Source organism: Haliotis rufescens, unplaced genomic scaffold, assembly GCF_023055435.1.
Source record: "Haliotis rufescens isolate VD_foot unplaced genomic scaffold, xgHalRufe1.0.p SCAF_37, whole genome shotgun sequence".
Classification (NCBI taxonomy): domain Eukaryota; kingdom Metazoa; phylum Mollusca; class Gastropoda; order Lepetellida; family Haliotidae; genus Haliotis; species Haliotis rufescens.
The window spans coordinates 183,922-197,925 of NW_025964079.1; the positions used below are offsets into that span (position 1 = coordinate 183,922).

Genomic DNA, 14,004 nt, shown 5'->3' on the forward strand with positions numbered 1-14,004 from the left:
GGGGGGTGGGGGGGCAGTTGCCCCCTTGGATTTTTGTAAGTTGGGGACAAGTGATACTTGTACAAATATTTGCCCTCCCTGTCAAAAAAAGTTAACTACGGCCTTGATCACACATATACCACCAGGACTAAAAACAAACTTGATTATGTTTCTCTAGGTCTGTCAGTACCATATCTGTGCTCGTGGGTTTCATCAAAGTGGTACACGTCTGAAACCTGCATAATTTTTAGCTTTCTTTCCACATTAAGCTGACACGTCGTTACATAACAGGAATATTTTTAACAGTATTCCAGCTATATCACGGCGTGTCAGCTTAATGTGGGAGGAAAGCCCGAAGTGATGCAGGTCTCAGACGTTTACCACTACGGTGAAACCCACTTGCACGGGTATGGTGCTGACAAACCTAGAAACATAATTGGGGCGAACCGGGATTCGAACACACAATCATAGGTTTCTGGCGTGGCCAAGGGACGCAACTCTGCACAGCGAATTGCGGCGCCTCAGACGACTGGGTCACCCGTGCCCCCTCCTCTCTGTACCAACCGAAAACGTTATGCACACACATGAATGACATGTTTGTTTCTATCAATGAAATAAAACATTGACATTCCTCCTGATATGTTTTCATTCACATAGTTTAAAAAGTGCTCTCTACGTCACCAGTTTGATACCATATGCCAGAGAAAGTGATCGAGCTACCCAGTCTGTCTGTGAATTGTTGTTCGTTAGCGCGATCTGTGACGCATAGTCTGTCTTACAGACCCTGATACAAATATATATCAAATACAGCCCATGCAAGTCTATAATGTTTGGCAAGTCTAGATCACTGCAGTATCAGGAAAATGAAGAGAGTCACTGGGCTCCTTTTTATTATATTTTTATTAAGATAACTAAACAACTGTTTTTTTATGTACGATATGTTCATTTCAGAGACTAGATTTTAGTCTATGTGACGCACAGCTGAAAAGATAGATAACTCTTGGGGTCTTGGGAGCTCTGGAACCCAGAGATAAAATAGTCGAATGCACTGAGGCATCACACAGAACTCCCAAGAAAGAGCTCACAATCCATTTTCAATCCATCTTACTGACCCCGTTGCTGGTTCCTCCTCAAAATGTCAAGGATCATATTTTTTATATCTCCCTAGGGAAGAAGTGATCTCATCTAGAGCTATAATTGTTTGGGTTTTTTTAACAATTAGTGCAAATGTTACATCACTATGGCAATGAGGAAATATACGCCTAAAAAATTAAGAAAAGCCCGCTTCGTTACATAAAGAATATTAATACATAAAAGATAAGTATGTCTATATATTCATATGCACACGGATATTATACTTCATGAAGAAAGTCGAAAGCATTTGCTACCAAGCTGTACAATTCTCTTTTTTAAATTTGACCTTCAGATGAGAGCTTAAACTATCCCCGTGCATAAAACCTGACATTCACCGTTACCACGTATACTAATGGCCGATAACAACCGAGCGCCGCGCTACCCTCTTCGCTTAGTGAAACCGCGCAGGATTTGTTGTTATTTGTAAAGATGCACAGTCCAATAAAACCCGTGCACTGCAGAACCTGCATCGGGAGCTTCCATATACGGTGCCCTGGTATGGTGAGAGTTAGTGTGTCGATGGTTTTGCCATCGTTCAAAACTATGTAGCAGCTGGTGGATGTGTACTTCTATCACCGGGCACAGCGCTCGCACATGAAGCAGCTAATAGTGACTATATCCTCAGTGGGCCGTTAACAAGTTTTAGTTGGGAGATCTCGCAACGCGGAAAGCACTGCGCAGTAATGGTGCTGGAGTTTTTCTGGATAGTACTTCTCTGCGGCACAGGTTAGTCATTGATGTGCATTTCACGATCTATTGTGCCACAGTATACTTATTTGCACTGAGTTCGTGTATCATATCTACCATATTTACCATAGCTACATATGACACGATTTGATGTTGGCTATTAAAATATCCATATATACAATATTTCAATGTCATGTTCTCGCTACCGATTTTAATAACATTGTTGGTATAAGAACTTTTGTCGTGTGTTTTCAACAGGAATGCATATGTCAGAACAAAACAAGCCAATTTCTAAAAAAAATAGGAAAGGTCTGATATGGAGAGGGTGCGCTATTTGGGTTCAGAGTTTTCTGTATCACATGTTAATACCGTTGTGTCGAACATTGACGTGTCGAACTTATGGTTGTCTCGATGTAAAAGCTTGGTCACTGCATGCGTATTCTTTATTTATTTATCATGTTCGGTTGTGTCGAACCTCGGTTAACTCGAAGTATTTACGTAGGTTCCTTCAACTTCGACACAACGGTATTTGACTGTAGATGCTTGTAGGGTTTTATACCATACATCAACAAGATTATACACATGGATACATACCCATGCTCATAAATATAGCCACGTCTATACAAAGAGATGACAATAGTTGTGAGGTGAAATTGGGTTTAACGTCGCGTCCAAGATCATTGCACTTGTATACCGACGTGCATGGTGTATGTGTGTGTCTGCTTGTACTAGTCCGGACTGATGCCGATTTATAGTGCTAGTACATTGAGATACCATGCCGCAGTTTAACAAGAACACCCCACTGACACACAGTATTCTGACTCCGAGCCGACCAGTCCTTGTAAAAGCCCCTTAATGCCGAACGCCAGACAGGGTAACATCTTTTAACGTGTTTTAGTATGACGCGGCTGGGGATCGAACCCCGGACCTTCCGCTCTCCGGGCGGACGCTCTACCACTAGACCACGGAGGCGGTACCAATAGTTATGAAAATGGATACATATAGTCACGGCTCAACTGGTTAATCTGAAGACAGGTGAGAGATGACGCTATTCACAGTAAAATGAACGCATGGGCTTATCACCGGGTCGACATGACCTCGTTCACACGCCCCTCCCCTCCGCCCCTGAACATATTCAACTCTCACTGTATACTTGTATACCAGAGCAACAGCAAGGACGTTATCTGAGCCATTGCTCATTACAGTTCCAATACACGCGTATCAGTCGACCAAGATTAACGAAGGGTTAACAGACTGTATGGAATGTTTAACATGACACTGATCAGTCATTACAAACAAACAAACAAACAAACACACATGTCGACATGACTTATCACGTGGTGAAATTCTCGCGTGACCCGGGTGCCGTTATATGCCATTGTCTAAACATTTCATAGGAGAGGAGCGTGTCAGATAGTCATCGCCAAGTTTTACGCTCATTTGACCTTGAACCTCCAGCATCTACTGTCTGGGGGATGCCACATGGCATGGGCTTGTTTGTAATACTGTGAGGCTCGGCGTGTGAAGAATGTTGTTTTTCAGTCAGTCAGTCAGTCAGTCAGTCGGTACTATTTCACACTGTTCCCCAAAATAATGAGGCTGCGGGGTAGCTTAGTGGTTAAGACGCTCGCTTCTCATGCAGAAGGCCCGGGTTCGATTTCCTGCATGTACATTGTGTGAAACGTATTGTTGGTATTTCTTCGCCATGACATTGCTGGAATATTGCTAAATTGCTACGCACCACTCAACAACAGTGATCATTGTAACAGACGATATAACACAACATTATCTGATATGCATACATCCTTGTAACATACTATATAACACAACACTATTTGATATGCATACATCCTTGTAACAGACTATATAACACAACACTATTTGGTATACATACATCCTTGTAAGAGACTATATAACTCAACACTATTTGATATGCATACATCCTTGCAACAGATTATATAACACAACACTATTTGGTATACATACATCCCTGTAACAGACTATATAACTCAACACTATTTGATATGCATACATCCTTGCAACAGATTATATAACACAACACTATTTGGTATACATACATCCTTGTAACAGACTATATAACACAACACTATCTGAGATAAACATACATCCTTGCAACAGATTATATAACACAACACTATTTGGTATACATACATCCTTGTAACAGACTATATAACACAACACTATCTGAGATAAACACATCATTGGAACAGGCTATATAACACAACACTATATGATCTACATACATCCTTGTAACAGACTATATAGCACAACACTGTGTGATATACATACATCATTGTAACAGACTATATAACAACACTATCTGAGATACATACATCCTTGTAACAGACTATATAACACAAGACATCTCAGTTCAACGATACTCATGCTAGACAAGCAAGCTACCTTTCCGATTGATTTCTCAGAGACGTACGTGAGCGGGGTAATAATTGCCCGCTCCTTAACCAACCAGAAGCTTGTTATTTAATGTAAGGTGAGATAAACATGAATGTCTAGCATATACAGTGTAAACGTGCACATGTTTTGGCAAGCCCTGCACATTACATCGCAAAGCACGTCTTCCCAAAAGAAACAGGGCCGCATCTGTGTTTACAAGTCCTTCGGGAAGCCTTGATAATTGTGGCACTCAAACACTCAAGGTCGTTAGAAATAAGTCTAGGTTTCTTCATGTAAAATTGTTTAAATATAAGTTGACTCAGTCACAAAAATACAGAAGTTTCTTTTGGAGATATTTTGTTGCAAGAACAGGTATGCATGTGTACTGCTTATACTTTCATATGGAAGAGTGAGTGATTGAGTGAGTATGATTTTACGCCGCTTTTAGCAATATTCCAGCAATATCACGGCGGGGGACACCAGAAATGGGCTTCACACATTGTGCCCATGTCGGGAATCGAACCCGGGTCTTCGGCGTGACGAGCGAACGCTTGAACCACTAGGCTACCCGACCGCCCTCATATGGAAGAGGTTGGCACGGAAGTCTATAGAATGTGGCGTGTTTGGTGGAGTATAAATATTCAAATCTCTATTTAACTTCTGCTTTGCGTTAAGTTCTGCACAAAAGCTAGGCGCTGGCGTAGCCACGTTTGCTCGTCACGCGGAAGTTCCTGGTTCGATTTCCGTACATGGGTACAATGTGTGAAGCCCATTTCGGGTGTCCCCTGCCGTGATACTGCCGGGATCTTACTAAAAGCGACATCAAACCATACTCACTCACTCACTTCACAAATACATGCGCGTCATATGATTGAGATTCTCGTGAGTCTTGCCTATGTGAGTGAGTGAGTTTGGTTTAACGCCGCTTTTAACAGTATTCCAATTACATCGCGGTGTGTCAGCTTAATGTGGGAGGAAAGCCTGAAGTGATGCAGGTTTCAGACGTTTACCACTTCGGTAAACCCACAAGCACGGGTGTGGTGCTGACAAACCTAGAAACATAATCGGGGCGAACCGTGATTCGAACCCACAATCATAGGTTTCTGGCGTGCCCAAGGGACACAACTCTGCACAGCGAATCGCGGCGCCTTAGACGACTGGGCCACCCGTGCCACCGAGACTTGCCTATGGCAACACATGTTGAGTGATGTACGTTGTGAGCTTGATATATCGGTACAACAGCTGTCAGTGCGGCACATTCTCTGCCAAACAGACAAACTGACACTGAGTATTGGTATCCCCGGCAGAACAGAACTGTCGGGTAAAAGAAGGTCTATGCTTGAAAATCGGATTGGTACGGAAGCCTTTTAGGGCCATTTGTTTTGTTTTTTCATTTTTTTCTTGAAATTTCAAGATACTAACTTAAATTTTCGAAGTTGACATTTCAAGATACATACTAAGTTAAACTTTCAACTTATCTTGACATTTCAAGATAATTATTTTGACATTTCAAGATCATTATCTTGAAATTTCAACTTTCGTATCGTGAAATTTCAACATAGCATCTTGAAATTTCAAGATACTAAGTTGAAAGTTCAAGTTATAATCTTAAAATTTCAAGACATTACCTTGAATATAACATAACGATATCAGGCCAGTATCTTGAAATTTCAATAAAAACATTAAAAAAATGCCCTGTAGGCTTCCTTAGATTGGACCAAAACATTACAAATGTTGAAACACTACAAACCTTAGGTATAAAAACACAACTATGACACTCGCATCAAATACATCACCCGCGAATAACCTTTTCGTATTTGTTTCAAATTGGTCTTCAGCAACCCAAACTTGTCCTAAGAGGCGACTAACGGGATTGGCTTGCTGACCTAGTTGATGCATGTCATCGTATCCCAATTACGTATAGATCGATGTGCATGATGTCAATCACTGGATATTCTGGTCCAGACTCGATGATTTACAGACCGCCATCATATAGTTAGAATATTGCTGAGTGCGGCGTTAAACAACAAACAAACAAAAAACAAAAACTCCTATCTGTCGAAAGGATAGTCAACAGCCATACGTTCTTTACGTTTTCGGAGTGTGACGTTAAACAACAAACAAACAAACAATAATCAATGTTAGCCACCATCCGGTAGTTTAGTTCCCGAAAGTAAACAAGAGACGTGCCCATGTTATATTCTTAGAATCAGAAATCTACTAAGTCATGCACGAAGAGTGGCACCAAATAATGGTCCCATGTAAAACCAGTAATTAACTCGTGAAATATTTACAAGAAATGTAGACATATCATGTGGAATATGAGAACAGTATATATGTTACACCCAATCCGTGCTACTTCCCACTGCGTGCATTGGCCATATGCCCAATGCACGCAATGGTCAATACAGCTTGCCAAATGCACGCAATGAGCAATACAACTTGCCCAATGCACGCAATGAGCAATACAACTTGCCCAATGCACGCAATGGGCAATACAGCTTGCCCAATGCACGCAATGGGCAATACAGCTTGCCCAATGCACGCAATGAGCAATACAGCTTGCCCAATGCACGCAATGGACAATACAGCTTGCCCAGTGCACGCAATGAGCAATACAGCTTGCCCAATGCACGCAATGAGCAATACAGCTTGCGCAATGCACGCAATGAGCAATACAACTTGCCCAATGCACGCAATGGGCAATACAGCTTGCCCAATGCATGCGATGGACAGTAACGTGTATGGTGAGGTGAGGTGAAATGGGGTTTAACGTCGCGTCCAAGATTATTGCACTTATATAGCGACGTGAATGCACGTGTATGTGACTGCTTGTACTAGTCCGGACTGATGCCGATTTATAGTGCTAGCACACTGAGATACCATGCCGCAGTTTAACATGAATACCCCACTCAGACACAGTATACTGACTCCGAGCCGACCAGTCCTTGTTTTAGCCCCTTAATGCCGAGCGCCAGACAGGGTAACAACAAGTACCATCTTTTAACGTCTTTTGGTATGACGCGGCTGGGGATCGAACCCCTGACCTTCCGCTCTCCGGGCGGACGCTCTACCATTAGACCACGGAGACCACTTGTATACCGACGTGCATGGTGTGTGTGTGTGTCTGCTTGTACTAGTCCGGACTGATGCCGATTTATAGTGCTAGTACATTGAGATACCATGCCGCAGTTTAACAAGAACACCCCACTGACACACAGTATACTGACTCCGAGCCGACCAGTCCTTGTTAAAGCCCCTTAATGCCGAGCCCCAGACAGGGTAACATCTTTTAACGTCTTTTCGTATGACGCGGCTGGGGATCGAACCCCGGACCTTCCGCTCTCCGGGCGGACGCTCTACCATTAGACCACGGAGGCGGTCCAGTAACGTGTATGAGTTTTAAAATCTTATTCACAGAAGTCAAAAGGACCAAGTTATTTTATAAGGACAATAATTATATCGACTCAAATTAAGAGAGTTTGTTAAAACATATAGTGATGCTTGTTAAAAACAAGATATGTAAAACAATACCAATTTCAATTGCGTGCTTTGGGCAGAACAATTACCTGCCCACTGCGTGAAATGAGCAAGCTGGTTGCCCATTGCGTGAAATATTTGGAGAGTTAGTTTTCTTTCGCAACTATTGCCCATTGCATGCAATGAGCAGATAATTGTTTGCACATTGCGTGCATTGGTCAAGCTGTATTGCCCATTGCACGCATTGAGCAAACGGCCTGCCCAATGCACGCAATGGACAGTTGCACAGATTGTGTGTAACATATATACAACTATTCCCGAAGATATAGGCACTACGCGCATACAAACACGTATTACGCTACCAAAGCTTATTGATGAGACTGTTTACCCCGTTTTGGTACCAGGTGAGTGAGTGAGTGAGTTTGATTTTACGCCGCTTTTAGCAATATTCCAGCAATATCACGGCGGGGGACACCAGAAATGGGCTTCACACATTGTACCCATGTTGGGAATCGAACCCGTGTCTTCGGCGTGACAAGCGAACGCTTTAACCACTAGGCTACCCGACCGCCCTTTTTGTACCAAGATTCAGGTGTCTATTTAGAGGATATTCGGTACTCGGTAGTGTGGTACTCGGGAGATGCAAATAAAATCGTATTTGGTTCTCAGATGCAACGTTTAAAAAGATATAATGGTGTATAAAGGTGTACAAATATTTTATTTTTTAGTTATTTTTTCAGTAATTTAACTTCAAATCACACCCTTTTCATGGTCCTTGAGATTTGTGTTAAGTAGTATTAGGGATGCAGGGGTGATATTAGTTGGTATTCGGGGGCTGGATGCAGCACCCTCATTAACTGATACAAGACCTGTTCAAGATGTGGCAGCTGTTTGTTATACTGTAAACCTTCTTACGGCGTTATTCCTGATTTTACCAAAATACAATAAAACAAAACAAAGCCAGAGTTACATTTTAGAAACAAAATATCAGATATACTCAGTGAGCACGGGTGGCCCAGTCATCTAAGGTGCCGCGCTTCGCTGTGCAGAGTTGCTTCCCTTGGGCACGCCAGAAACCTATGATTGTGGGTTCGAATCCTGGTTCGCCCCGATTATGTTTCTAGGTTTTTCAGCACCACACCCGTGCTCGTGGGTTTCACCGAAGTGGTAAACGTCTGAGACCTGCATCACTTCGGGCTTTCCTCCCACAGTATGCTGACACGCCGTGATATAACTGGAATAATGTTAAAAGCGGCGTTAAACCCAACTCACTCACACTCACTCACATATAAGCATTTGTGTTTTTTAAGTGATAAAATACTGAATATATTTATCTGAAAATATAGAATTGATATTTCACTCGAAATATTTCACCGATTATGTCGGAATTACTTTCAGTCTGCATCAGTGACATTATAATTTTCAGAGCAAGATAATGAACATCGTTATGAAAATACAAAATAAACAGAATATGTCTTTTTTTTGGCACATGACATATTTTATCTCATCTCGTGACCTGAAAAAGTTGACATTTGCACTCGTGAAAATTGTCATTTTGACAGGTCTCTCAATGGAAGGACTGACGAATAGCCTATATAAATGTCAAACGTAATATAATAATGATGCGATTGGAATAAGCCGCCACGATGGTGAAATGGTGCGAAATCCCAGCTGGGAATCCAACGATGTCACGTGTTGATTCATGCAAATACTATTTCCTGACGGTGTATCTTGTGTGAACCGCGTCGTCCCATACGACCTGTGGTGGCAGACACGCGGAGGCATGGCATGTCACATATATTTGTAACTTTAAGCATTGATCGGAAATAGACAGAAAGAGCGTTAAGCCTACACATATTACTGTGATGAATAGACTGCACTAAACAACATAGATTTTTCCTTGGCCAACGCAACATGTGTTCAAAAGAATCAATGAATATTGTCTTGAGAGAAGCGTGATTTCTTTCACCTGGAAAATGTGAACGGAAACAGACTTTGCAAGGGCGGGTCCAAAATAACAAATTCCTCTCTCAGTCAATTTTATTGCCTACAATATATTACATTTGGTTTTCAGAAGGGGCGGACCCCTGGGTGGGTATTCTGACCACAAACCAAAAATTATTATCAGGGTTAATCTTGGATTCGAACCCGTGACCATATGGGTTAGGCATAACACATAAAACCGGTACTTAGAGACCGCGAAAACGTAAAGAACGTAATGGCTGTTGACTATCCTCTCGACAAATTGAGTTTTTGTTTTTTGTTTGTTTGTTGTTTAACGCCGCACTCAGCAATATTCCAGCTATATGACGGCGGTCTGTAAATAATCGAGTCTGGACCAGACAATCCAGTGAATGACATCATGAGCATCGGTCCACTCAGATGGGATACGACATGCATCAGCCAAGTCTGCGAGCCGTCTCTTACGACAAGCGCTTAGTCGCCTTTTACGGTACGCATGGGTTGCTGAAGACCTATTCTAACCCGGATCTTCGACAGATACGGGATGATACAACATTAGTGTAGGCAATATAATATACATGTATATTATCAACAATTTCTGTCTGCTGCAGTGTCCATTGGTGCAGATATAAGCGACTACACGGTCAACATCACGACGACGGACTCTACACCTACGCGGGGCAACTCCACCGTTGATCTGAAATGCACGTATACGGGTGAAGCGCTGTCGGTGACAATCGACAGGATGAGGAGGGCTGATGGGTCGTGGAAGGCCCTGGCCCGCTTCAGCATCTCCAGGAATACATCCCAACTTGAAGGAAGTGGCCTTGACCTTAAAGCCAGAGCTGAATTGTCTATGGCGAATGGATCTGTGAGCTTAAACCTCCATAGTACACAATGCAACGACACTGCAAAATATAAATGTCAGATCATGCCTAGCAGTGATGAAAGGCTTGCTATCTACAGTACGACGTCAATAGATGTGTTGGGTAAGTAGCACCTTGTGAGGGTTTGTTTGTTTGCACCCAGCAATATTCCACCTATATGACGGCGGTCCGTAAATAATCAAATCTGGACCAGACAATCAAGTGATTGACATCATGAGAGTCGATCCACGCAATTGGGATACGATGACATGCATAATCAACCAAGTCAGCGAGCCTGACCACCTGAACCCGTTAGTCGCCTTCTGAGTGAGTGAGTGAGTGATTGAGTGAGTGAGATGGGTTTAACGCTGAATTGAATAGTATTCCAGTTATATCCCTGGACCCACTTGCACAAAGCGATCTTAGCGCTAAGATGATCGTAATTCCCATACTTTAACATAGGCTTACAATAGTCTTAGCGCTAAGATCGCTTTGTGCAAGTGGACCCTGGTGTCAGCTTAAGGTGTGAGGAACGTCCCAAGTGATGCAGGTCTCAGTCGTTTACCACTTCGGTGCAACCCACGAGCAAGGGTATGGTGCTGATAAACCTAGAAACATAATCGGGGCGAACCGGGATTCGAACCCACAATCATAGGTTTCTGGCTTGCCTAAGGGGCGCAACTCTGCACATTTCTGGAGATTCGAACATGTGCTCGCAACTTTTGGACGCTATTTTTGAGAGGGAAGTGTTTGGTGAGTTGCTGCCCGTACATGTAGCTGGGCAACACAGATAAAAGAAATAGCAGAACGATGGCACCCAAAAGTAGGAGAGATATGACAATCGGTATTGGGAGAAAAGGTACAGATAATTCACATGAAAATTATTAGAATACCAAACTTATCCCCCCAGTACATAAAATGGAGAGTAGACTATCTGGATCGGGTGGTCAGGTTTGCCGACTTGGTTGATGCACGTCAATGTATCCCAGATCGTTGCTCATCATGTCAATCACTGGATTGGCTGGTCCAGACTCCATCGTTTTTCAGACCGCCATCATATGGCTGGAATATTGCTGAGTGAGAAACAAACAAAGCACAGGCTGTCTGCCATACTTTATGTAGAAGGGCAATAATTGCTATTGGTAACAGTGAGTGAGTGAGTGAGTTGGGTTTAACGCTGCTTTTAACAGTATTCCAGTTATATCAGGGCAGCTATTGGTAACAAATACAAGTGAATTAATGTATTGATATTTGTGTATTCCAGATGAGGTTGGGGAGCCCTGTGGAGCTCCATGGCACACCATCAGCGTTCTACACCTAGGCATCCTCCTCTTGGCCAAATCGCTGCTGATGTAAATGTACCCTCATTGTACACAGTCACCATCATCATCATAAAATTATACAATAGTTGCTCAGTGTCTGTAGTGTATAGTGAGTGAGTGAGTGAGTGAGTGAGTGAGTGAGTGAGTGAGTGAGTGAGCTGCATTACTACAAACACACTCTTTGTTTGTTTGTTGTTTAACGCTGCACCCAGCTATATGATGGCGGTCTGTAAATAATCGAGTCTGGACCAGACAATCCAGTGATTGACATCATGAGCATTGATCCATACAATTGGGATACAATGACATGCATCAACCAAGGTTGTGAGCCTGACCTAATTGATATTCCTGTGAGACTTGCCTATGAGTGAGTGAGTTGGATTTACCCTGCTTTTAACAGTATTACAGTTATATCATGGCGTGTCAGCTTAATGTGGGAGGAAAGCCCGAAGTGATGCAGGTGTCAGACGTTTACCACTTCTGTGAAACCCAGAAGCATGGTATGGTGCTGGCAGACCTAGAAAAATAATCGGGGCAAACTGGGATTCGAACCCATAATCATAGGTTTCTGATGTGGCCAAGGGACACAACTCTGCACAGCAAATCACGGCGCCTTAAGACGACTGGGCTACCCGTCACCCTACCTCTTACAAGAATAGTCGCCTCTTACAAGAATGGGTCACTGAAGACCTCTTCTAAACCTAATCAATATATCAATATAACATGATACTTTTGAGTTGATACATCACTGCTAAATGTTTTAATCAATGACACAGCTCATTCAAGCTATATTACCACAGCCTGTAAATAATCAAGGCAGACAAACCAGTGGTCGATATAATGAGCAACATTGTCTGAGTACGATGTCAGTCTGACCACTTGTGTCTAGTGGATAGAGCATCTGCCTTGAGTCTAATACATCAGTCCCCTGGCCATGCCATTCAAAAAAAAAGATGTTGGTCAAATCTGGCCCAGACAATCCAGTGATTGACATCGATCCACGCAAATGGTATACGATGACATGCATCAACCAAATCAGCGAGCCTGTCCACCCGATCCCTTGGTCGCCTCTTACAAACAATATGGTACTTGGAATGTGTAATGTGGCCTGACTAGGTTCCTATTAGCCCATTTTAATAATGACCGCAAAATAACACAACTTTTGAAACTGTTTGACAACTTTATTTCTCAACAAACTTTCACATGAACCAATATTTGTACTGACTTCATAGCATCAACAAACTTCAACAAACAAACTGGTGCAAACAAACCCATTTTATAGAAGCATCGGAATCAGGTGGCTTATTAACGTTTTACTGTTTTACGGAAACCATTGATAAATAAGAGTGAGTGAGTGAGTGAGTTGTGTTTAACGCTGCTTTTAACAGTATTCTAGTCATATCAGGGCGTGTCAGCTTAATGTGGAAAGGAAAGCCCGAAGTGATGCAGGTCTAAGACGTTTACCACTTCGGTGAAATCGACGAGCACGGGTATGGTGCTGACAAACCTAGAAACATAATCGGGGCGAACAGGGATTCGAACCCACAATCATAGGTTTCTGGCGTGCCTAAGGGACGTAACTCTGCACAGTGAATTGTGGCACCTTAGACAACTGGGCCACCCGTGCCCCCTGATAAATAAGACAGTGCCACGCCCAGACAGTTCAGTCTCAGCCCTACAAATGCCTGTAACAGTCGCTGCATCCTCATCAGTGAGATGCACAGAAGGCCACTCTGTACAGTATTTCAGCTATCACAGTGTGTCAGGTTATGTGGGTAGCAAGCCCAAAGTGATGCAGGCGCTAAGACTTTACCACTCTGGTGAAACAAAAGTTTCTGGTGCTGAGTGAGTGAGTGAGTATGGTTTTACGCCGCTTTTAGCAATATTCCAGCAATATCACGGCGGGGGACACCAGAAATGGGCTTCACAGATTGTACCCATGTCAGGAATCGAACCCGGGTCTTCGGCATGACGAACGAACGCTTTAACCACTAGGCTACCCTACTGCCCCATTTTCTGGTGCTGACAAACCAGAAATGATAACTTTGCACTCCACAGTCCAGATCTTGACTTAAACTGAACAAACCGTGGGCAGTCCATGTCTCGCAGTTTCTTGAATAGAGCCCTATTCCACAACGCGGCTGTAGCGCTACGACAGT

At 42.9% G+C, this 14,004-nt stretch overlaps 1 protein-coding gene across 1 annotated transcript; it reads left to right on the forward strand.

Annotated features, from left to right (window-relative positions):
* Positions 1 to 1,557: 1,557 nt before the first annotated feature.
* On the forward strand, positions 1,558 to 11,933 carry LOC124140449. Its single transcript, XM_046508007.2, has 3 exons — positions 1,558 to 1,839; positions 10,269 to 10,646; positions 11,788 to 11,933. Exons 1-3 carry the CDS (start codon positions 1,797 to 1,799, stop codon positions 11,877 to 11,879), a joined length of 513 nt encoding a protein of 170 aa, XP_046363963.1. The 5' UTR covers positions 1,558 to 1,796; the 3' UTR covers positions 11,880 to 11,933.
* The last annotated feature ends 2,071 nt before the right edge of the window (positions 11,934 to 14,004 follow it).